General features: G+C 39.1%; 2 protein-coding genes across 3 annotated transcripts in view; both read left to right on the forward strand.

Moving 5' to 3' along the window:
• The window catches only part of LOC127444387 (IQ domain-containing protein E-like), a 17,156-nt gene extending 1,203 nt beyond the window's left edge, over positions 1-15,953 (forward strand). For both annotated transcript variants that reach the window (XM_051703720.1, XM_051703721.1), the window contains exons 4-22: positions 602-754; positions 1,200-1,334; positions 2,340-2,410; positions 2,908-3,021; positions 3,212-3,262; positions 3,377-3,447; positions 5,139-5,211; positions 5,329-5,369; positions 5,474-5,643; positions 5,995-6,050; positions 11,371-11,591; positions 12,871-12,978; positions 13,263-13,353; positions 13,430-13,567; positions 13,648-13,713; positions 14,135-14,238; positions 14,368-14,489; positions 14,595-14,681; positions 15,081-15,953. In XM_051703720.1, coding sequence (XP_051559680.1) covers positions 602-754; positions 1,200-1,334; positions 2,340-2,410; positions 2,908-3,021; positions 3,212-3,262; positions 3,377-3,447; positions 5,139-5,211; positions 5,329-5,369; positions 5,474-5,643; positions 5,995-6,050; positions 11,371-11,591; positions 12,871-12,978; positions 13,263-13,353; positions 13,430-13,567; positions 13,648-13,713; positions 14,135-14,238; positions 14,368-14,489; positions 14,595-14,681; positions 15,081-15,217 — 2,009 coding nt within the window. In that variant the 3' untranslated portion in view covers positions 15,218-15,953. The remainder of the gene's footprint in view (positions 1-601; positions 755-1,199; positions 1,335-2,339; positions 2,411-2,907; positions 3,022-3,211; positions 3,263-3,376; positions 3,448-5,138; positions 5,212-5,328; positions 5,370-5,473; positions 5,644-5,994; positions 6,051-11,370; positions 11,592-12,870; positions 12,979-13,262; positions 13,354-13,429; positions 13,568-13,647; positions 13,714-14,134; positions 14,239-14,367; positions 14,490-14,594; positions 14,682-15,080) is intronic.
• Positions 15,954-17,885: 1,932 nt separating this feature from the next.
• LOC127444336 (protein tweety homolog 3) overlaps positions 17,886-26,169 on the forward strand; it is a 72,112-nt gene continuing 63,828 nt past the window's right edge. Inside the window, exons 1-2 of the mRNA XM_051703632.1 lie at positions 17,886-18,386; positions 18,950-19,102. Of these exons, the coding sequence (XP_051559592.1) occupies positions 18,977-19,102 (126 nt within the window). The 5' untranslated portion in view covers positions 17,886-18,386; positions 18,950-18,976. The remainder of the gene's footprint in view (positions 18,387-18,949; positions 19,103-26,169) is intronic.

The following is a 26,169-nucleotide window of genomic DNA, read 5'->3' on the forward strand; positions in this document are numbered from 1 at the left end:
ATAAAAACATACTGTAAGTTTCAGAACTCAAAACTTCCTCCTCACTGTAAAAAGAGCATTTGTTAAAACCAAGCTGCCAAAACGACTCATTTTCTAATTCCTCCACATTCTGATGTTACACTGTGGTAGACATTTGCATCTGACCGCCTTCACAACGCCCAGTAGCAGTGAGATGGCAAGTAGAGAGAGCAGTTCAGTCAAGAGAAGAGAGCCAATCATAACAGTGGGCGTTTACTGTCAAGTCTTAAAGGAGAAACAGCACCAAAACCGAGCGTTTCTGACAGAGGGTCAGAATGAGGGTGGAAAATGATCATGCTTTAAAAATATATGACTATTATTATTTTTTTCTTTTTTATTTAGTTATTATTTTTTTTGTGTGTGTGCAAAAATCTTAACTTATATAAGTGAACCTCAAGGAACATATTAAAATAAAAAAAGGCATGCCATGACCCCATTAATGTTTTTCTTAGTTTTTATGCATGACACGCACGGTACCACATTTTCTCAGTGTTATATCGAACAAATGAAGAAAGAGAAAATCTATTTGTTTCATTATGAAGTACTTCATAAAACTAAACTGTCTCTCTTTCTGTCTCTTTAGAGTCACCATACCTGAAAAGTGCAAACTTGCATCTGAAGAGAAGTCCATCAGTCCATCAGAAGACAGTGAGAAGGACACAGCTCCATAACTGTGAAACCCCTCCGACTGGCACACCCAGAGACGTCTGGTTGCACTTACAGAATGATGGACATGGTCTGAGCCTTTTATTAATAATGTGGCAAAAATTTTGCTCTGTGATCTGCATTTACCATTACAGCATCAAGTTATATTTAGACTAAATAACAATTTTACACTACCTCTACTCTTTTTATGCCATTATGTTAGTACTGTATATGATACCCAGACAGAGAACAGTAGAAAGTCTCATGCATAAATATTCAGAGAAAACATAGGCCCCACAAGACCTGAGATCAGACCCTAATCAAGGGTAGATACCTTGTGACAAGGTATGAAACCCTTGAGGCTATTATTTGAAGCTAAGCAAGGTTTATATTCAAAACCTTAATCACACAAATCAGATTCAAAGTGAATCTATTGTTCTTAATGGTTTGATCATTAACTGACAAACATTAACTATTAAAAATGTATTGGGTTTTTGAAAGGCATTCAAATGTAATTGGAATGTTCTTTGCTTCAGGGACATTGCCAAAGTCTCCAAAGGGAGCCGATTACAGCGTCGCACAGACCAGCATCTCACAGAGCAGCACACCTGAATACTTGAAGGAGGCCTTTGGAATGAAAAAGCCAAAATACTCTCGCTCGGCATCTAATGGTGAGAGAAAACTGTTTAAGAGACATTAATTTGACCACAATATATTGTAATTTTGAGTGTTGTGTTTGTAAAAAGTTTGTTAAATCTTTAAAGGAATAGTTCACCCAAAACAGAAAGTTTTCTCATCATTTTCTCACCCTCATGCCATCCCAGATGAGTATGACTTTCTTTCTTCTGCTGAACACAAATTAAGATTTTTAGAAAAAAATATCTCAGCTCTGTGAGATACATACAATGCAAGTGAATGGTGGCCAGAACTTTGAAGGTCCAAAAAGCACATAAAGGCAACATAAAAGTAATCCATACGACTCCAGTGGTTAAACCCATATCTTCAGAAGCGATATGATAGGTGTGGGTGAGAAACAGATAAAAATTTAAGTCCTTTTTTATCATTAAATCTCCACTTTCACTTCCACATTCTTCTTCTTTTGTTTTTGGCGATTTGCATTCTTCCTTCATTTCGCCACCTACTGGGCAGGGAGGAGAATTTATATTAAAAAAAGGACATAAATATTCATCTATTTCTCACCCAAACCTATCATATTGCTTCTAAAGATATGGATTTAACCACTGGAGTCATATGGATTACTTTTATGTTGCCTTTATATGCTTTTTGGACCTTCAAAATTTTTGTTCAGCAGAAGAAAGAAAGTCATACACATCTGGGATGACATGAGGGTGAGTAAATGATGAGAGAGATTTTAAAATACTTTTTCCTATCCCACTTTAATGTTTAGAGACAACATATAAGGCAAAGTAAGAGTAAATTACAAGTATTTGTATTTTGACTTCCCTGAGGAGTGTAAAGATTGTGGCCCTGTTGCGCTTTTTATAACATCGCTGTGCTTTTTTTTTTGCTTTTTTTTTTTTTTTGAGTGGCCCAATATTTTGGCCGTCAATATCTGGCTCAACCAATGGTGTGTAGATATAATATCGATATAAACCCCATGTTATTAGTCTTTTTTTGTTTTCTATGTTATTATAATGTTTTCTTTTTTTTATCAGGTTATGTTCCAGGAACCCCAGACTACAAAGAGAAGGAGGATATGTACAATGAAATAATTGATCTAAAAAAGGTGAATGTCAGCTAGTGCATTTTTTCACAGATTACAGTTAGAAATGATAGGCAGCATACCAATATGCACACTATCCATGCTGTATAGTATGCTATATGGTATATAGTAGTAAGGATTAGTGGTTAAGATGAGTGTGTCCCATATCAATGTATGTAAAAAAAAAAAAAAAAAGAAATAGCATGTCAAAGGTGTCTTTAAAACATACTATTTCTGGTGAATTTTTTGTAATTATGCAACTATCCATGCTTTTTGCATTATTACTTCCCAAAGCCCCTATACACTGTAAATGTGGAGGTGACAGCTCTCTAATATAGTGTCGAGACAAATTTTATGATGCGGTGGTAGGTCTCAATATTGCAGTACTGTCTTACTACGACATACTCAGAAGTACTTACTTTTCCATCACCAGCCCAGTATGTAATTTTATATTTAGTATTCAGCCATGCTTTCAGAATACATGTGTCCAAGTGTTTACTCTCTCTTTTCTGTCTCATCAGACCATCCAAGTCCAAAAGGCTGAATCTGACAAGATGAAAGCCAAGCTGCGGCGTCTTGAAGAGGACAACACTAAGAAAGACAGACAGATCGAACAACTGCTGGATCCAGCTAAGGTGAAATGCTTATTAGCAAACCTTCTTGGGCTTGATATATTTTTCTTTGAGTGAATACATACTTTTGTGACTCCTAGTTGATGTTACCAACTTTATCTACAGGGCTGAGTGTATTACTGTCAGACATAAATGGAAGGTGTTCCCTCAGAGCTTATTTGAAATAATATGAATTTTCGCTTTGATTATACAGGACCCAGAGTACGCTAGGGGTTTAGTAGACAAGAAGACTGATCATAGATCGGTGAGTATGCAGTTATGAAAACCTCACATAATCTCTTGTTCACAATCAATACATGTAGTGAATTAATCGGATACAAAAGGAAACAATTTCTCTCTCTTTAAACATGCACACTAGATCATTAATGGACTGAAACGGAGGATTCTGCGACTGGAGCAGCAGTGCAAAGAAAAAGAGAATACCTTGAGGTCTGATGTCAGTTTAGTTAACATTATAGATTCACATTATTTTGTATGGTCAATAAATACTATATAAATGAAGGACAAAGCTTCTGCAGTGTAACATCTTGACCTAACCAGGCAGTTTTGAGTGTCAGGTAATTTCTCCAAGTGTATCTGTCAACAAGGAACACCCACTACACGACACGCCCACTCCAAGTAACGCCCCCCCTTGGATCATAATGCTATTCTATTGGCTTAAATAACTATTAAAATCCTATGCAATCGCTGTATATTTCATGTTGTCTTAACTGTGTAAGTATAACGAATCATTTTAAAATGATAAGTCACAGACATTGCTGGTAGTAATGAATTACATGTAATCTGGATTACGTATCCAGATTACAAAAATCAAGTACTTGTAATTTCATTAAATTACATTTTAAAATACTAGTAATTGGACTACAGTTACTTTTTTATAGATTACATGATTATATATTAACAAGGCAACGGCAGTAAACTGTTAATCATTTATTGATCATTTTCATATCAATATCATCATAGTCTGCAACCTGACCCGGGCCCGACGGGACCCGAGAACCTGACGGGTTTCGGGCCGGGTTTGGGTCAGTTTTTCAAGTAGGATTTCGGGTTCGGGTTTGTAATTAATGAAAAATTAAACAGGCCTACCGAACTTGTTTCGCGCACACTCTCTCACTCACAGATGTGCGAACGGACAAGTTAGGGGTCGTTCACAACGAACGTGTCTTTGCCCGTTTCAAGCGCATGTGATGTTTCGCCGCTAGCTTTAGCGCATTAGCCAACCTCATTTCAACACTCGTATCTTAAAAAACGTACATATTCACACAGCTTGGGTTGATGGTAAATCATTCAATTCAAATTTGTAAGGTGCTGTATATACTAAAGTTTCGTTAGCTGCTACATTCTTCATTATTTACAACTGTTTTTTCAGACTCGCACTACTTACACTACAGAATGGCATAGAATAGTGCAGAAGTGTGCGCTTTGGGACGCACCTTTGTTTTCCTATTCATTTTCATGACAATTTTTTTCCACTGTCGCCACCTAGTGATACGGCGTTATGTTTGAAATTCAGTAGAACTTTTATGTTGCGGTATATTTAATAATATTACAAACTTTTTTTTTCTCTTTGTGGTTAGGGTTAGGTTTAGGGGTAGAGATAGGTTTAGATTTGCTGGGGGACTCCAAATAAACACAACAAACACAGTGTATGAATCATAACATCAAACTGTTGCAAGACTCAAGCATTTGGCTGGTTATTTGAAGGGGGTGTAACTTGTAGTGGGCGTGTCTTCTAGTAGTCTTGCAGGATGACAAAGAACACTCACTACACAACAGATCCTTCTCAGTTTTTCTGTACTCAATAAAAGCAAAATGTTGCAATCATAGCCAAGCATAATAATTAACTGATAAGATTTCACTGTGGGTAGGGCTACCCAGTGCATTGTGATGAAAAATAAACCAAAGTGACTGACAAAATGTAGCATGCTGATTGTTACAGTCGCAGCTGGTTAGGACAAAAACTTTGTTTAGCTTAGTTTAAAATGAACATATACTCTATATATATAAGGGATGTTTTTTGTTATTTAGTGATAACCATTTCATTTGTTTACCTCTGTGAGTAGTTTAACACTAGAACATATGACCAAAACTGACAAGTGGTATATTTCTCTTCACAGTCAGCTTCAGAGTGACCTTAAAACCACTAACATGCAGGAAATGCAGATCACTGTAGAAACCTACTATGAGGAGGTAGCTTACATTATTTTGCATTTGACGATACTGTATGTATCTTACTGTACTGTACATTACTTTCTGTTTTTGTGTTGTTAATTTTGGGTGATACAGACTCTTTCTTTTCATGGTTAGGTTCACAGGTTGCGAGCATTGTTAGAGTCAACAGAGAAAAGGTACAAACAGAATTAATTGTGCTTTTATTTTGATGATCCTTTTTGATCTCGTATGGTTGGATGTCAGCCTTTCTCTTTTTCTCTCTCTGTCGCTCTCTTTTTAGTAATAAGGCAATGAGCAAAGAAAGCAGGCGGCAAAACAAAGTCCTCAGTGCGACAGTTCTGAAGCTCACAAAGGCAGTCAAACAGCTGGAGGATGAGAACCAGGAACTTAAAAAGGAATTGGTACATGAAGAGATCGGCATGATGGAGAGTGCTGCATGCCGGGCCAAGGGTACTTACATTTAGGCACATCATAGCCAGACGTAAACCTAGAGTTAAAAACGCAGTAATGCCAATAAGTTATCACAGAGAGTTCACATTACTACTTGACGGATTAATATAGAATTCATCTGATTTGAGGTTACAAATGTGTGTATTTTATAATAATGCCGTAATTTTAAGACCCTGCAACAATAATTTCTAATTTCAACCTGAAATATTTACATTTTCATGTGTGCTTCGAATGGATAAAATAACTTGGATATATAATACATATAAGTGAATATAATATCATATTTAAGGTTATTTTCAGATCATGCACTGAATTAGTTATACTGTGTGATGTATTGTGTTATGTTTACAGGTTATCTGGATTGGAGTAAACAGAGGCTGGTGCGACAAATCCTGGACCTTGAAAAGGTATTTTATTTCTTTTATTGGTGCATGCACACTAGTACACTGCAAAAAATCATTTTCTTACTCAGTATTTTTGTCTTGTTTTTCAGTAAAAGTATCTAAACATCCTTAAAACAAAAGGAATTTACTTGAGAAGCAAAATGACATGACATAAACAGTCTTGTTTTCAGAGAATTCTAATAAAAAATGCTTATAAATATATATACACTGATGAGCCAAAACATTAGGACCACTCACAGGTGAAGCGAATAATGTTTATCATCTCCTAACAAGGCCACATGTCAAGGTTGGGTAGATTAGATGGTAAGCGAACAATTCGTTCTCGTAGTCAACGTGTTGAATACAGGAGAAATGGGCAGGAGTAAAGACCCGAGCGACTTTGACATTGCTATGGCCAGATGACTGGGTCGGAGCATCTCTGAAACGGCAAGGCTTGTGGGGTGCTCCTGGTCAGCAGTGGTGGGTACCTACTGACAGTGATCCGAGGAGGGACAAACCACAAACCGGCGACAGGGTGTTGGGCGCCCAAGGCTAATCGATGCTAATCAATGCGCGAGGGCAACGAAGGCTATCCCGTCTGGTCCGAACCGACAGAAGGTCTACTGTGGCACTAGCCACAGTGGTTACGGTTAATGATGGTTATGGGAGGAATGTGTCACAACACACTGTGCATCATGTGCAAACCCTGGGTCTGGCTATTCATGTGGATGTCAATTTGACAGGTGCCACCTATCTAAAAATCTTTGCAGACTAGGTACACCCCTTCATGGCAATGGTATTCACTGATGGAAGTGGCCTCTTTCAGCAGGATAATGCTGAGGAACATGATGAAGAGTTCAGGGTGTTGCCCTGACCTCTCAATCCAATTGAGCATCTGTGGGATGTGCTGGACCAACAAGTCTGATCCACGGTGACTCCACCTCACAATTTACAGGACTTGAAGGATCTGCTGCTAATGTCTTGGTGCCAGATTCCACAGGACACCTTCAGGGGTCTTGTGGAGTCCATGCCTCGGCAGGTCAGCGCTGTTTTGGCGGCATATTAGGATATATTGGATATTGTGTGTATATATATATATATATATATATATATATATATATATATATATATATATATATATATATATATATATATATATATCCACACACTGATGAGCCAAAACATTATGACCACCACCTGCCTAATATGCTGTTGGTCCTCCACGTGCCACCAAAACAGCGCTGACCCGCCAAGGCATGGACTCTGCAAGACCCCTGAAGGTGTCCTGTGGAATCTGGCAACAAGACATTAGCAGCAGATCCTTCAAGTCCACTATATACTAATATATATATATATATATATATATATATATATATATATATATATATATATATATATATATATATATATACATACATACATACACAGATCAGTCACAACATTAAAACCACCTGAGAAGAATAACATCGGGTTGGCGCTGTTTTGGCGGCACGAGGGGGACCTACACAATATTAGGCAGGTGGTTTTAATGTTGTGGCTGATCAGTGTGTATAGTGTGTATATATATATATATATATATATATATATATATATATATATATACTATATACTATATATAGTATATAGTGTTTATATATAAGGAGGCTGATGCAAGTTTGATCCGGTTATGTATTTCGTGGTCAGTGCTGCAGTCCTCTGAGAGGATACTGCCCAGGTATTTTAAAGATGGAACTATTGTGAGCTGATCATTGTTGATTGTGAAGACCGGAAGTGTCTGCGGTGTTCTATAGCTCCACTGGCAGACTTCTGTTTTAGTGGTGTTAATAGACAGTCCAAACTTGCTATAGGCCTTTACAACTATGGCAAGGACAGACTGAAGGTCTTGTGGAGAGTGAGCCACAAGAGCACAGTCATCAGCATACTGAAGTTCTAGGACCCATTCTCTAGAAAACTCGGTGACTGCCTGGAACCTCCTGATATTAAACCGGTTCCCATTAGGGATGGGCACGAGCACTCGAGTACTTGGGTACTCGGACGTGGCAGCAATGATCAATGGTGATCAAGCATGAAATTATTTTTCACTTAATTCGAAATATAGTGACAATTACCTGACAACTAAACACAAACATGTCAAAGAGGGAGCTTATTTTTAATTTTGAGATTGATTACGTTGTGATTTTGAGGGGTACATTGATTGTCAGAGATGTCTCATAGCAACCAAATTGAAGTTAGAAGTCTGACATGAAGTGTCATTCCGTTGCACTTTCCCCAGTTGAAAGGTGGAAATTCCGACTCTCTGAGTTGAATGGAACGCTTCATGAATCATCACAGAAACAACAATATGGAGCATCGTGGCTTTCCCCACAGGAGCGAACACTTGGGGAGACACACACACCAGGTGCATGTGGCATTGGCTCAACGTGCTGCGAGTGTTTCAAACAGCTATGCAGAGCAGAGCTAAATGGAACAGAATGCAGCTTCTTCAAATCTGAACTTCAGCTTAACACACTTTTTTAAAACGCGATGATTAGAGATTATTTTATAACAGCCTATAATAATGAATAGAGGATACACTGGAACAACAAGACGCAATGCAGCAGCCAAAGACATTTGTCAGACATGTTATTATATATACAGTTATGTACATGTCATTGCCCCTCGAATACTCGATGAGTACCCGCGTAATTAGTCTGAGTACTCGAGTAGACAAAATGGCCAAAATGCCCATCCCTACTTCCCATCCAGTCTGAAGTTCACTGCAAAACCTCTGCTGTCCTCCAGCTCTTTATGGAGAAGATGGGTGACGCATAAGAGAAAGATGTTGAAGAGGACAGGAGCCATCACACAACCCTGTTTCACACCTGTGTGTTCAGGCAAAGTATCAGATGTTGTCCTCCAATGGTTACACAAGCCATCATCCTATCATGGAAAGATTGAATGATTCTAACAAATTTGGTTGGACAATCAAATTTAACTTGTACATTAGTAATTAGTAGAAATTATGGATGTCATTTCTGTTTGCATATGTTTGAATTTCATGTGCCTTATTTACCCACCAGTCATTTTGCAGGTTCCATATAGCTTTTTGTACATCCCTACGAGCTGCTTGCCATTGCTGCTTAAGAATGTAGGATGAGGGGTTGTTCATGTATGCCTTATGTGTTTTGTGTTTATTGTCCAGGAGGCTACTGATGGTTTCAGAGTTATCATCAAACCAATCTTGATGTTTTTTGGTTCTATACCCAATGGTTTGGGCTGCTGTTTCGTAAAGTGCTGAGCTTACCAGAGCCCACTTTTTGTCCACCGATTCTTCTGAGCACAAAGATGGTTCCACCTCCTTTAACCTCCTGGCTAGGGCTCGATGAAACTCATCTCTAGTTTTGGCCTTCTTCATCTGGGCACATTATAGCTTCCTCTTGCCAGATTTTTCCAGTCATATAGGTGGACTGACTTTCATGTTGAATTTCGCTACAATCATGCGATGGTCAGTCCAGCACTCTGCACCTCTCATGGCACTATAATGTAATAAATGAGATGCCAGTGTTTGGAGCGGGGATGCATCCATGAAGTCTTGTACTTGTTCTTCTGTGTTAGTGACAGTCAGGTCATGCTCGGCTGGCCAACTCCATGTCCACCAAGCACCCTATTCCATATCCTGTTGTTTGTTCCCAGCCAAGCATTAAAGTCACCAAGCAGGAGGATTTTGTCACTCTTGGGAATTTTTCACAGTGTTTCATCCAGTGATTGGTTGAAGCAATCCTTTACCCCATTCTCTGAAGGAAGTGTTTGTGCATAAGCACTGAGAAGTATGGCGAAGCACTTCTTGGCTATGGGGATATGGAGTGTCATCAGCCTTTCACTGATGCCTACTGGTGTTTCAGGCAGTCTTGGGAGGAGAGAGTTTTTGATTGCCAGCCCAACTCCATGGAGATGTTGACCACTGGCAGGGTACCCCTTCCAGAAGAAGGTGTAACCTATTCCTTCCTCTTTTAGGGAGACTTCATCATGAAGCCTGGTCTCTACTCAGGGCAGCAATGTCATAATTGTACCGTCTCAGCTTGGCAGCAATCAGAGCTGTTTTTCGATGAGATTTGCCATATGAGTCCAGGAGGGTTCTCACATTCCAGGTTGCTAGTTTTAGTTTTATTGTTTTTTTTATTTCGACTGCAGGGGGGGAATGTCCCATTAGGTGCGGTAACCTATCCAGGATTGGGTTGAGTGGGCAATTTTTAGGCCACCTTTTCTAGGCCCTTGCCCATTAGGGGGTGAGCAGTGCAGTTCCTTAATAGGGCTGCTCAGACACACAGGGGTCTGCCAGAAACAACCGCCACTCAGTTCCGGCTGCTAGTGACCAAATACCCTGTGCCACTGGCATGCATGGGACTGACTAGAGGCTTCTAGTTCATTCTAGTTCATTCTAACCTGCCCCCGTCACCAGACACCCCATCGCCGCCAGACTTTGTGGGTTGGCTCCAGGTGTTTCACCAGGTTAGAAGTGGATAGCTGCGCAATGAAAGTTTTTAAGTGTCACAGGGTGTGCACAGTCCCCAGTAGCACCATTTGACAAGGAAAGGGTGGGCTCCAGAGGCAATGGATTGGCCCAAGATGACTGGCATCCTCCCCTAGCTGCAGGCAGCTGCCGGTTCCTCAGTTAGTCAAGGTCCGCCTTTGTGTGCTGCCCCCACGTTGCTTTTTTCTCAGGGTGTGCTCTTCAAGCCTTTTAACTTCCCAGTTTAACCCGTCAAGCAGCGGGGCAGCGGATGGCTGATGCCAGGGCGTATCCACAATTGTGGGCCTGTACATCACCTCTGGGGACCTCTGCAACTCCGAGATCCCCTGCCATGTTTGCCTGGGGCCGCAAAGCACCCAGTTACCGTGTGTGGCCACGAGGAGGCCTGGCAGGAGTCTTGGTGATGGAGAGGTTGTATACTGGCAAGGGAAGGCTTACACACAAGGGTTCTCCCCAGTTCACCACTGGGGCTAGCCAGCGGCAGCAGGCTGTAAGTGAGAGGGTAGCAAGCTAATGGGAAGTAACCATGCACCTTCCCTTTAACTACTGCTCTACTGTACTAGACACATCACAACACCCTGTGTACTGGTCCACACACACACAGTTATGCATATTAGACACTGTCTAAACACATGGTCCATTTGTAGTATTACCCATGTTATCTGCTTGTGTTCTAGTGCTGTATTTATGTGATCTCCCTTTCAGTATCTCTTTTATTGTAAATTGATTAGATGGACTTGAATTAAGATCCACACAAAGCAGTCTTGTATTTGTACAATGCATTTTCAGAAGTTTATTATGTGAATGCAGTTTATTTGTCAAATATGTTCACAGAGAGTTGAGCAAAGGAGGAATCTTCAGGTTACCAAAGCATCAGACTCACAGAAGAACCCAGAGGAAAACATCACTGGGTCAGAATCGGCCAATCAGAGCAATTCTGTTGACACCGAAATGGATCCATCAGTGACTACTGAGAATGATGTGCATTTTAGGGGAACAGTTAAGAAACTTGTAGAGGACAAAAAGGATCTAAAGAAAAAACTAAGCCAGCAAGAGTGAGTAGACTCATCAATAGATTGTACAACACCAGTCATGAACTACATCACTATAAAAAAAAATACCATCGTAGTGCCTTGGTATTCTTTGAAATATGTTCAAAGAATACCAAGGTATTTATACCATGTTCCATGGTATAAATACCATGGAACATGAAAATGGTAATCACTCAGTACCATTATACAGTATATACATCCAATTAAATGGTTTTACCTTTTAATACCATCAGTCTACCATAGTACTGCCATGTAAACCATGTAAGATTATTTCCAGTGTTGGGTAAATTACTTAAAATAGTAATCCACAACAAATGACTAATTATTTCACTAACATTTTAACCATATTACTTTACTTAATACTTAATTGAAAAAGTAATCACATTATTAATTACTTTACTTTTAAGTTACTTACTAAAACACTTTTCCGCTAAACAAATTTAAAACAATGTCTATATTTCTTCCTTGTGCATTGTTACACACAAGTCATACACTCATAATTCTCCTTCACAATGACTCGTTACAGGGACATAATTCATGTATTCTACATACTGTAAATAATATAATGTATAGCATAACCCTATAATGTACTTAAAAGTAATTAAATTAATTGAAAGTCAGTAACTGTATTCTGATTTCAAGAATTTAAAATGTAATGAATTACACTACTTTTTGACTAAAGCAATTAGATTACAGTAACCAGTTACTGATTATTTCTAATGACAACAGTAATCTGCAGTTTTCCTTGATGATTCTGATTGCCGCTGGATTGTTTTCTGGTTCCAGAAGCAATGTAAAAATTACTGAAACATACGATCCAGACTGTAAACAACAACCATTTTAAGGTTTAGTTGGAGTAAAAATGAGTTCAGCCACAATTTGTGCAGTTGTTGGCTGTCATAACGTGAAGTAGTTAATGATATCAGTGTAACTGTCCTGAAGCCATCGTTTCATGTCATCTACCAACTCGGGTGAAGCACAGTCAAAAGATGGTCATGGCAACCACATTTTTTGGGGGGCAAATTTTACAAATTTAATATGCTCAACATCACATTATCCACTAAAAATACACCGATGCGAAACACTGGAGAACGGGAAACAAAAACAGCTTCTGTGGAACATTTCTGCGTTCAGGAAAATGTAGACACTAACTGTGCAAATGTGTCCCATAGGCTATTGTACATTTCTGTAATTGTAAATTTTCCATTTTCGACTGTATTAATTTGTTTGAAGTATTTGAGAGTATTCTAATTGCAAATATTTGTTTGTTTTCTCTCGTCAGTGAGGAGATAAAGCAATTATCTGCTGAGAAGAACAAAAGGATGAAAGAGGTTGAAAAAGTGCTGAAAGAGCAAATCAGGGAGCATGAAAGTCTAATGCAAACACACAGGTCTCTACTATAAATGTAACAAATGATTTGATTGGATCATGAAATGTTAAGTTTTAATATTATTAGTTAATTTTTTATTTTTTTTTACTGCCTACATAACATGGGTTATGTCAGCAGAAAAGAAAATCTGTTTTATAGGTGGAGAAAGTTATTTCCTTTTGATGAAAGATTATAAAAAGCATGTTTTTACAATAAGATGATAAATCACGCACACTAAGGACAGGGACATACTGTATCTTAAGAAAGTTATTGAGGTCAATTTTGATTTCATTTTGTGTTAAAAGGCAGGAGATGGGGGCACTGATTGTAGAAATCAGCTGTTTAAAGGAGAAACTCGAGGAGGAGAGAAAACTTCGATTACAAGATCACAGTCAGGTAACACTTTTTAAAATCCATCTCTTTCTCTAACTCTTACACACACAACACTAACATCACACATCTCATCTCTCAGGTTCCAGACAGTTCATTGTCATTAACACACACCGAACCAACGTCATCATCAGTGTTGGTACCAAAACAGAGTCTGGAGCAGATGGAGAACAAAGCAGCTAAGATCATCCAGACACACTGGCGCTTACATCAAACACAGGTTGGTACAACACACTGTAATGATAGATTATCCATGTTGCCCTTTATACCCACTTGTCTTCATTCTTTACCTGTTCTTAGGATCTGGTTCTCTTGCAGTCCTGTCTCAGAGGGCATCTAACCAGGCAGGGGCAGTTGGATAAACAGGTAGACCCAAGAACCATCCTTGTTTACAGTGTGTTACATTTAGGATGAGATGTTTTTAATAAGCACTCTTAAACATTAAAGATTGAGCCAAACCTGACTGATTGCATACCCTTATAAAAAATGATGTGGTGCTAACATGGTACAATGGTGGCTTCATATAGTAAAAAAATGGTACTTTGCTAGATGCCATGATATGCCTCTTCAAATTACACCATGGTATCACTGTGGTCATGTGGTCAAATGACATGGTACTGCCATTGTACCTGTCCAAAATCCATGGCATTACCATGGCACCATGTCCAAAAAACATGCTAAAACCATGGCACTGTTGGTACTTTTTTGTAAGTGCACCCTAAGCCAGAAAATAAGCAGTTTATAATGCAAGGTCGATATTATTTTTAAACACACTTTATTTTTTCAGAGCCAATTAGGTTTGAACACTCAGGCTGTACAGGAAGAGGAAGTGACCCTGCTGCAATCTGTGTTTAGGGCTCATCTCAAACGTAGCACTCTGAAGATGGAAAGGTGATATTCTCAAGATACATAGACATACATTACAGGGTCCCAGGAGAAATTCACATCTATAGTATTAAGTCACAGCTGTGAGTTTATTGGTGTTCTTACCATTGGCCATATGATGACTTGACTTTGCAGGTCATCTACAGTGACAGAATCCGTTTTTTCCATACGTCAGAAACATTTTTATCCCTCCACTCCTCCACTGCTGTCCAGGTGGTCTTCAGATGCCACATTAAGGAACAAAACACAAACCTCAGGTAAGAGATTTTTCATCTGTACCAGCCTGACCAGTCACCCAAACTCTTGTACAGATCTCTCTTTAAAACCGCTGTTATCGGATGTTGTCCTTTATATTCCTCTAGGTGTGACTCAGATGGATAGTGAGGAGATTACAGAAGAACTCAACCCTGCTTCTAATGATGCGCTATTCCACCAACAATCAATGCCAGGTTAGAATACAGCTGGGGTCTTCAACAGGGGTTCTGTGACCCCTAGGGGGGTCCGTGGCAGTACTGCAGGGGGTCGGCCAATTATTGTTTGATCTCAAAGTAATTTTTGTGAAAAGATTAAAAAATCTGTCAAAATTACAATGTTAAGTAAATTTAAAGTTCAGCTAAATGCATTAAAATGTATTTAATAAATATTAATACAGTATGTAATGTAATGAAAAGTATATGATCCTGCTTCAATTATGATTTATTCTTCGCAATAAGCATTTAGAGGCATTTTGGCTTTGTAGAACAGTACAGTGCACACTCCATTCACATTATATCTCTGAGAATACCAGGCTATATATTTAAATTCTTTCAAGTATTTATTCTATTGACAAACGTGATTTTCTTTGCTAGCCGACACGAAGATCGACCAACAGCTATCAACCACAGAAATTCCAAAGACAGTCGATTCGGATGACTCTGATGACATCATTGTATCTCCTTCAAAGCCAGTGAGAAAAAGAGAATTAAGTCCGTTCAACCCCCAATGACTTGATTTAAATTAGTTGTTTTTCTAATTGAATCCCAAAGGGTTTAGGAAAGCTGTTTCTTAACATTTCTTATCTAGATCAGGCCTCAGCAATTCACATGGTATGTTCTTTTATGTGGGCTTTTTGGATTGTTAATCATTATTACAGTAACCTATTTCTATTGATTATTCAGCTAAGATCACATTGTTTTGACTTCTAGAAACCAAGCCTTCAAATAAGGGATGAATTTGTCTTCACACTTCAAAGTGCCTTGCATTGAACATAAATCTTTAATTGAATGAGGATCAGGGATTCAATTTTTTTAATTTCTCCTCACTGAAGATCAATTAAAAATACACATTACGTTAAACTTGATGAACAGCATATCTTATAAAGAATATCTAAGCCATTGTGTGCATTTAGAGTACACCTCCGATTGAGACAAATTCCAGGTACTGTGAAGCTCCACTAATGTGGATAATGTATATAACATATTGCTGAATTTATGAAGTTTTAATTTAACTTTAACCTCCCAGTTTGTAATACTGTTTCAATTAAATGTTGACCGTGTGTATCAGAGTTAGTCATTATAGACATTCTGTATCTAGCTAATAATGAACATATAGCACTGAAGTCTTAAAATTTGTTTCTGTGTCTGTTTCATTGCCTTGTTTATTCTGCTTTTGCTCTAAGAGCACATGAATTGTTTGTGCCATTGTGCTTGAATTTTTGTCAGTTTTATTAAAGACTTGTTTTCTCTGGTATGATGGAAGTTTTATTTACACCGCCTTTGCACATGGTTAAATACATGCAGTAGAGAAAAGACCTATAACATATCATTATGCAATTATTACAATGATGCCATCAATGTAGATTATATTTTCAAATAACAATGCAAGTCAAAGGGATATATTCTAATTTAAAAGGAATATTCCTTGTTCAATGCAAGTTTAGCTCAATTGATTTGTGGCATAATGCTGAGTACAACAAAAATAAATTCAATTCGTCCCTCCTTAAAAAATAAAAATCAAGGTAACACTGAGGCACTTACAATGGAAGTGAATGGGGCCAATTTTTGGATAGTTTAAATGCAGAAATGTGAAGCCTATAATTTTACAAAAGCATTTACATTCATTCTTCTGTTAAAACTCATGTATTACTTGAACTGTAAAGTTGTTGTTTTTACAGTCGTTTTAGGGGTTTAGGCATACAGCGTTACATTGTCATGGCAACAAAGTTGTAAATTGGAAATAAGTTTACACAGAAAAGGTTAGTCAGCTCTTTTATCACACTAAAATCATGTTAACATGCATATTGTTTATGTCTTGTGGCTATACTTTTGAAACAGTAAGTGTTCTAATGGTTACGAATAGGCCCCATTCACTTAAATTGTAAGTTCTTCACTGGAAACCAGATTTTTGCTTTTTTTTAAAGAAAAGAAGGGACGAGTCAAAATAAATTTCTGTGGTAATCAATATTATGCCACAAACACTGTCGATTGAGCTTAACTTGTGTTGAATCTGGAATATTCCTTTAAGCATATTTAGGTTGTTTACACTGGCCTGCTTTAAACCACTGTAAAGCTTTCCGATTGCACTAAAGGTAACAATGGAGTTTTGGGTAAATGTCAGAACAACTGAGCTAAATGCAGTGGAAATGAGCAAACAACAACCTACACTCACAGTGTAACACTACTAAATAGCAATCCTGACCCTCCCATCAACGTTTACAGATTGGCCCCATTCACTTCCATTGTAAGTGCCTCACTGTAACCCATATTCTTTGCTTTTATTAAAAGAAAATTCTAAATAAATTTTGTAGCAATCAACATTATGCCACAATTGCTGTCAAATAAGCTTAACTTGTATTGAACCCGAAATACACCGATCAGCCACAACATTAAAACCACCTGCCTAATATTGTGTAGGTCCCCCCAGGGCCGTAGCTGGGTATTCTGGGGCCCCTGACTGAATATTGCTTTGGGCTCCTTTCCTATTAAAAAATACAGTTTAGAATGTGTTGTGCCCCCCCTGGACCTGTGGGCCCCTAGAATCATTACCACCTTTCACCCCTCTAGCTACGGCCCTGGGTCCCCCTCGTGCTGCCAAAACAGCGCCAACCCACATCTCAGAATAGCATTCTGAGATGCTATTCTCACCACAACTGTATGTGAGTGGTTATCTGAGTTACCGTAGGCTTTGTCAGTTCGAACCAGTCTGGCCATTCTCTCTTGACCTCTCTCTCAACAAAGCGTTTCCATCCGCAGAACTGGCGCTCACTGGATGTTTTTTGTTTTTGGCACCATTCTGAGTAAATTCTAGAGACTGTTATGTGTGAAAATCCCAGGAGATCAGCAGTTACAGAAATACTCAAACCAGCCCGTCTGGCACCAACAACCATTCATGCAATTATCTAATCAACCAATCATGTGGCAGCAGTGCAGTGCATATAAACATGCAGTTACGGGTCAGGAGCTTCAGTTAACCATCAGAATGGGGAAAAAAATTTGATCTCAGTGATTTGGACCGTGGCATGATTGTTGGTACGGGTACTATGCAAGAACTAAGCTACTGTAAATGTTAATTAGGGCATGATGTGATTTGTCTGTCAGTTGCGTCTGTTGGCCACTAGAGGTCAGTAAATACACTCATAGTTGTGTATTGAAATAGATGGAAGTGGATGATTGACATTAACGACCGTTTCTTACTGTAGGCTGCTCATAAATCACTAGTTCAGCCTCGTAATGTTGGATATCCTTGCGCACTTTTACCCATTTCAATTGTAACTTGATGGAAATGGAGAAGCACTGATTGCAGGCGTCCATTGAAGGACAGCGGCGCAGGACCACCTTAAAACAAAAGCGCCTTTGGAGGACATCAAAGCCATTTAAAGCTCTTTCTTCACATCCAACGAGTGTGGATCGCTGGAGCACATGCAGACAGTACTGACCGCTCTATGTACTTCTCACGTTGCTTAGATTCGAGGCTTCGGTGGACAATTTCGATCAAAACAACGAAAAAGAGAGGACATCGTCCATTAATTAAAACACGAGTCTATATGCATTAAGGACGTCAGTACAATTTATTTCCATCAGGAGTTTTGGAGCCATTTGTTTTCTGTATCAACAATAATTTCTTGAGCTCATTGGAGTTTTTTCTTCTTCTGGAAATATGGTTTAGCCTGTTAACGGGTAAGATTTTTGGTAACAAAAGCCTGTCTAAGGGGCCGTTCACACCGAAGGCATTTTTGCGTCCCTTTTAGGGTTTTCAATTGTTTTCTATGTAAACACGCGCTTGACGGAAGTGTTTGACCGTTGCGCCGCGTCTCGCGCAGAAGCGCCGCGGGTTTTAAATGCCGTGTCAGTTATAAACGCGTCTCGAGACACCCACATAACCCTTTATTTTAAGCGTAAGAACGCATGTGGCGTGAACGGCCCCTGAGTAGGCTGCATTTTCAACATTCCCAGTGATTATTATTGTCTTAAGCTTTGATAAATTCTCAGAATTATCTAATTACGAATAGTAGGGGCGTTAAACAATTGTGTTGCACGCTCGTGCCTACAAAATAGTTGGGAAAGACTGCATTTGTTTGCTCTGGGGTCTTTGGTGCAGATTTTAACCCCTGCTTTACTGGAGGCAGTGTGTAAAGACAGTTTAAAGGCATTTGATGCAATGCGACGTGATCTCGATGCTGCTGAAGTCTGTTACGTCTGCAATTCGCTGTTGAATGAATTTATTATTGTATCTTTTGCAGTGACAGATCGACATCTACACGAACACTATGGCTGCAGTGATGAATTATTCTCCACCGTGGTGGGTTAACCTTTTCCATCGCCTTCCCCACTTCAACCTACAGTTTCAGCTGACCAGCAGCGATTTCCGTCCGGAGGAATCCGAGTATCAAAAGGTAGGTCGAGTTCAAGTGCTCCGTGGTTTTAGAAATCGGAGCCAACATCAAGATCAATGTGCGAGCGCGCCGAGCGGCAACATCAGAGGTTGTTCTTTGGCATGACGTCACCCTTTGAAGCTTTTTACTGCAGCGTGGGCAACTAGCTGGATACAATTTTAAGGCGTTAGATTGCGATTAATTTAATTCAGAGTGTCATATATTTCACAGTTTGACAGCTAAAGGGGGACTGATTTTGTGAAAATAACGTTCTGCTGTTACAACACATTATTTCATATATAGGTTTTGATAATGCATGACTGGGTGAGGTGTCCCAGAAAAGACAATGGTAAGTGGTCAGTTGGAATCAGACGTTTAGAGAGATGCATTACTCGAGTGAGACAGGAAGTATCGAGAAAGCAGTTAGAAAAGATTTGGTTCAAAACGAAGCACCGCTTTTACCCCTAAGGAGTGGCATTGATTTTTAATCAGATTTTAATGACTTCGCCATCTACTGAGCTCATGTTGCACATCAGAGCAGGTTGTCCAATCACTGAACAGTTACTATCCAGAAAAGATGTTATTCTTAGGACCTTTGGAGATAGCCAGTTTTTTTTTTTTCTTCAGCTCAGTGATTCTTGGAGCGTTTGTGTACTTCAGCCCACACAAATCAATCAACATTCAGCAGGCACTAGGCACCATATAGTACACTTCCAGATGCAAATCCAACATTTAGTCATATGTATTATATTCATCAGTTTGTCATATTTAATTGATTAGAGAACCAATTTTGCTGTTTAGCTCACAGTCATCACACCACTAGGGGATTACTGACAAAAATGTGGAAATGGATCTGGATCTGTCAGTCTGGCTCTGGCACCCAATTAGATGCTGTCACAAAGTCTAAGCACATGTGCACCATGCTCTGGAAAGGAGTTCTGTTGTTAATGACTGCATTTTTTTTTCTCTCATTACAATAGCATCAAGCAGTTTCATCACACTTACAAAACCATAGTACAGAAGTACCAAAATTACCATGGTATTATCATGTTTTTCTGGACATGCACCATGGTAATAATTTAAAGTATCTTGGAGTATGAATATGGAAACCATTCTGTACTAGGGCTAGTCAATGTGTGTGTGTGTGTGTGTGTGTGTGTATGTGTATATATATATATAGATAGATAGATAGATAGATATACTGATGAGCCAAAACATTATGACCACTCACAGGTGAAGCGAATAACATTGATCATCTCCTAACAAGGCCACATGTCAAGGTCTGGGTAGATTAGATGGTAAACAAACAATCATCTCTCGTAGTCAACGTGTTGAATGCAGGAGAAATGGGCAGGAGTAAAGACCTGAGCGGCATTGACAAGGTCTAAATTGTTATGGCTAGACAACTGTGTCAGAGTATCTCTGAAATGGCAAGGCTTGTGGGGTGCTCCTGGTGAGTAGTGGTGAGTACCAACCAACAGTAATCCAAGGAGGGACAAACCACAAACCTGCAACAGGGTGTTGGGCGCCCAAGGCTCATTGATGCGCGAGGGCTACGAAGGCTGTCCCGTCTGGTCCGAACCGACAGAAGGTCTACTGCAGCACAAGTCACAGAAAATTGGAATGGGAGGTTATGGGAGGAATGTGTCACAACACAGTGTATCACACCCTGCTGCATATGGGGCTGCGTAGCCGCAGACCGGTCAGATTGCCCATGATGACACCTGTCCACAGTCGAAAGTGACTACAATGGACATGCAAGCATCGGAACTGGACCTTGGAGTAGTGGAAGAAGTTCACCTGGTCCGATGAGTCCCGTTTTTTTTTTTTACATCCCACGGACGGCCGTGTACGTGTTTGCTGTTTACCTGGGGAAGTGATGGATGCACTGTGGGAAGATGACAAGCCGGTGGATGGAGTGTGATGCTCTGGGCAATTTTCTGTTGGGAAACCCTGGGTCCGGCCATTCATGTGGATGTCAATTTGAAATGTGCCTCCTACCTAAACATCATTGCAGACCAGGTACACCTCTTCATGACAATGGTATTCCCTTATGGCAGTGGCGTCTTTCAGCAGGATAATTCCCCCTGCCACACTGCACACATTGTTCAGGAATGGATTGAGGAACATGATGAAGAGTTCAAGGTGTTGCCCTGGCCTCCAACCTCCCTAGATCTCAATCCGATTGAGCATTTGTGGGATGTGCTGGACCAACAAGTCCGATCCACATCAACTTACAGGACTTGAAGGACTGCTGCTAATGTCTTGGTGCCAGATACCACAGGACACCTTCATGGGTTTTGTAGGGTTCATGCGTAGGGTCGGCGCTGTTTTGGCAGCATGCAGAGGACCAACAGCATATTAGGCAGGTGGTCATAATGTTTTGGCTCATTTGTGTATATATATATATATATGTGTGTGTGTGTGTGTGTGTGTGCAAAAGTCTTCAGTGATTTCACAAAAACATTTGTCTTAAGATGGTTATTTATATCTTCAGTTTTAGTGTGTCAATAGGAAATATACATTTTAGACTCCCAAATATTCCTTTTGCAAATAGAATAGAATAAATTAGAAGAACAGGGAGCCCTGCAACAGATGGCATGAATTGATAAGCTAAAACTATTTATGGCATTATTTTTGAAGACATCCTCACTATGAAACATTTTTCACAAGTGCCTAAAACATGCACGGAACTGTATATTTCTTGATTGTCTGTTTTGACAGAGTCAAAGGTGGAGACACATTTCAAGTTCAAAAATCAAATAGTGTTTTTACAGTTCACTTGATAATATGAGGCTATTTTGTCCAAGCAGCCATTATCCATAGAGCCAGTAGGAAGTAGCATCCAGCTGCGTGAAATTGCAGCCATGGTTGCCTCTGGTTCTAGCTGTCACTGACCACAGCCAGTGCACACTGGTTAACTACAGCACTGATGTGCATGTGTGGCTAAATGGCCAACATTGGTTGCTTGCTTCCTAAAGGGATGTCTGTGATGAGAATTAAAAGAAACTCAAGGCTACTACTGTATAATAGAAATGTATCTCCCATGTTCAAACATTGCCCTGTGGAGAGATCAGATGAATGCAGTTCAATACTGGTATGCATCATCAATTTGGAAATTCCTTTAGGGATGTCAGCTCATTAATCACAGCGAATTCAACTGAATGCAAATGAAAGAGTGCTTTTCTTTCACATTTATCTATGAATCTGTTTTCAAGGTTAAGGCATATAAAGAATTATATTAGTCTCATACAGTACTCAGCACTTGAAGGTAAAGTGTGTGATTTATTTTGATGTTAAAATAGTTTTTAACTAGCAACTCATATGACTTTCTTTTGCGGAACACAAAGAAGATATTTGGATGGTGATACGATGGATGCTTCTCAATCAGAAGGCTGCAGCCTCGTTAGGCTGGATATCTCGGCTGCTACATCATCAAGCACCATCGAAGGCCATTGTGAGGACACTTGGAAGGCAGCTTCGTTTCGCTGCCTTCCTTTGCCATATATTTTGGAGGATGCATCGGGTGTATCCTTCGTGGCCTTCAATCACCCATATTCCTTTGCACATGCCCCAAATCATTTTACAAAAGGGCGGAAAACGAGTCACGTGACCGCAGAGGCAGAAACCTTTATGACGGCTTACTTTTTTTCTATCTCTTCAAGTTTTTATTCGCATTTGCAGCAATGACAATATATAGAAATATAAAAAATCCAAGTAGTTTAGACAATACAACAAATTAGAAGATACAAAGCACAAATAAAAAAAAAAATAATAAAATAATAATAATAATAAAAGGGCAATTACATGAATTTGAAAAGCTTTAGAAGTTTTATAGTTTTTACAAGTCTTGGGTTCCGTTTTTTCATATTTGAAATGGTTTAAATATAAATTCTAACATTGTTGCAAAATGTATTATATAAAGGCTTTTTTTTTATAACTCTAGCTTTGTGAATAAAAATTTTTGCTAAAATAATTAAGGGATTAAGGACATATTTCTTGTTTTCTGAAGTGTATGGATTTTCTAAATAAAGTAAAATATCACATGGTTCTACGCTTATGGTTCACCATGCAGACTTACTAGACCGTCTCATTCTAGTGCTGAATGCTGAGGAGGAGTCTAGCCTACAGCCTCCGAAGGACTGGTCTAGGAAGGACACAGCCTTACTAGGCTGCAGCCTTCTGTTTGAGAAGCACCCGATATAAATCTCCACTTTCACTTTCACATTCTTCTTCTTTTGTTTTTGGCGATTTACTTTTTTCGTGCATATCACCACCTACTAGGTTTCTCAACCACAACTATCATATCGCTTCTGAAGATATGGATTTAACCACTGGAGTCGTATGTATTACCTTTCTATGCTTTTTGGACCTTCAAAGTTCTGGCCACCATTCACTGGCATTGTATGGACCTACAGAGCTGAGATATTCTTCTAAAATGTTTTGTTTGTGTTCAGCAGAAGAATGAAAGTCATACAAATCTGGGATGGCATGAGGGTGAGTAAATGATGAGAGATTGGGGAGGGGGTGGTGGTGGGGGGGTCATGACAAGCCCTGAGGACTGTCTGGTCTGACAGAGGAGAAGAGAAAAGAGTGAGGGGGGATGGGTTTTGTTATTCTCTTTTTGAAGATGAATGCACCCCTTTCTCTAGGGGTCTGTGAAAATGGGTTTAATCCCCAATGTTACCCAGAGTGCTTTGCAGGCATCCTTTTGTCAAGTGGACACAGTCTTTATGCCAGTACCCCCTCGCTCTCATTCTCACACTCTTACACGAATGCTGGAACACATGGGGGTATGCACTCGTTCACCTACACATAGACAGAGGAAGCAAATTTGCAATCATTTTCAATTAGAAAAGTTTTAATGGACAGAATGGCCTGTAAACATCTATGGGTAGTTGATAACTATACCAGCTCTGCTGTTCTTCACGTAGCACCTTTAATTTATAAAGACATTATCTTAATGAACTTCGTGTAATCATTTAAATAATTCTAAATGCATGTTTTGAATGACAAAACAATTAGAACATTTTTATTTAAAATAGTTCTATAGCATGTCATACTGTAGGATACTGCTGTCACTGCTTTGCATGTCATGTCAACTACAGTTTCTGTACAGATACCTTTAAATTGGACGAAGTTAGCACACAAGCACTCATATGGACTTATACGGTGCCAGTTCAGCAGTATTCAGTCCAAAAGGCATCTCTTTAACAACCCTTTAAACTGTGCGTACTGTCCATCCTTCCACCAAAAAGTGGAAGGATGGACATATGCATATGCAACATATGCACTTTTTGGATCTCAGTGCACTCAGCACAATAGTTTGTCTGGATCTGGCCCATCAGTAGCTGCCAAAATGTGTCAGTACTATGTCCTCCTTTTTCTTCTTAACTGTAATACCACATGGACTGTATCCACAACCACAGTGGTTGGTCTAATGTCTTTTATAGAGAAGATAATAGCAGTGTCCGATTGGCAAAGGAATTGGTCTTTTGAATGGGTATTTCTTGATTCGGTTGAATAGATTCGCTAAGTTGTTATAAATCCTTTGACTGGAAGAACTTTTTTTGGAAGTACAATTGAGGTGGGTGGGTTGTTTGAACCATAAACAATGCAATGTTTGACACAATCTATGTAACTTAATCAAAAACATCAATATTTAAAAAAATATTTTTTAATATTTATTAATTTACAAAAAATTATGAATCAGTGAATCAGGTTTTTTAAATGGTTTATTGAAATGAACAGTTCAAGTCTTAAAGAATTGATTCACAAAAATTAATCGATTCACTAAAATTATTCAGACTTCTCAACACTACAATTATAAAACTTGGATACTCAAATAGCTCAAACCTCGAGGGCTATTTTTTTGAAAATGCAGCACGTCCCTGACATGTTGTGACAGAGACAATATGTTTAGTATTAAAAATGTTTAATAAAAAATGGTTCATTAAAATGTAACAAGAATAACAAGAAATATTTCACAAGTGTATTTGCCAAGACGGTGATCGCACAGTGAATTCAGCGACAGCAGATCAAAATTTGACTGCTGAAATCGGTCTGTGCTTACCGAAATGCCCCCTGTGGCCCGAAGCTGGAAGTGTTGTTGAGGTGAAATATCCGTGCTTTGTTTATATGAACATGATTACTTCCTGGTTTCCATGGGACCAGAATCTGTGTCTCATAGGTTGCTTGCACTACGCGCTATCATTAAGGCCAGTAGGAAAGATTTTCATGGTTGAACTGATGCAAAAGTGTCTAATGGGGGATGGCACTTGTCAGTAATTTGACAGAATGGAGTGATTTCAGGGTACATGAACTTGTCGACATGTCGATTTCCTCATATGATCATTTTGGCAAATATATGTTGCACTATTCATTATATTTTGAAAGGTTATAATTAGGGATGCACCGATGCTGGTATCGGAATCGGGTCCAATACCGTGCTCATGTACGAATGTCATTACGTAAACATTCAGTGCACAAATTAAAATCACGTCATATCGTAGTGAGATTATTTAACAGCAAAAGCTGCGATATAATGAGATAAATAGATCGTTTACACATGCAGCGGTTTAAATGTGAGTGCTTGTGAATGTGTGGAGATGGTGTTGTGCAGGTATAGAGACACAAACTGCTCATACCTTTATAGATCCTTGGCTCATACACAGAAAACACTATTATGAGCATCGCTTGCTCTGTTTGTAGCAGATGACAGCAGGCAGAGCACTAATTCACTTTTTAGCACGAGTCATATACAGACTACATGTTTATTTATTTATATAGTAGCCTTTTACGGTTGAACAATTACTGTGATTCGCGTAGCGACCTGCTTTTCCGGATTGGGAATATGCCGTTATTACGTCAGAGCTTCTTGGTCTAACAACACAGAAACACTTCAAAATAAAAGCTCTGCCAAAATACAATTTCAATTTAAATGAAAAAATATGACAGAAATAGATCACTACTACACTATATGGCCAAAAGTTTGTGGACACCATATGTGATTGATGAACATTTGATTTCAAAACCTTAGGCATCAATTTCCCACTCTTTTGGGAAGGCTTTCCATTATACTGTATGTA

The sequence above is a fragment of the Myxocyprinus asiaticus genome, chromosome 7 (genome assembly GCF_019703515.2).
Source record: "Myxocyprinus asiaticus isolate MX2 ecotype Aquarium Trade chromosome 7, UBuf_Myxa_2, whole genome shotgun sequence".
NCBI lineage: Eukaryota > Metazoa > Chordata > Actinopteri > Cypriniformes > Catostomidae > Myxocyprinus > Myxocyprinus asiaticus.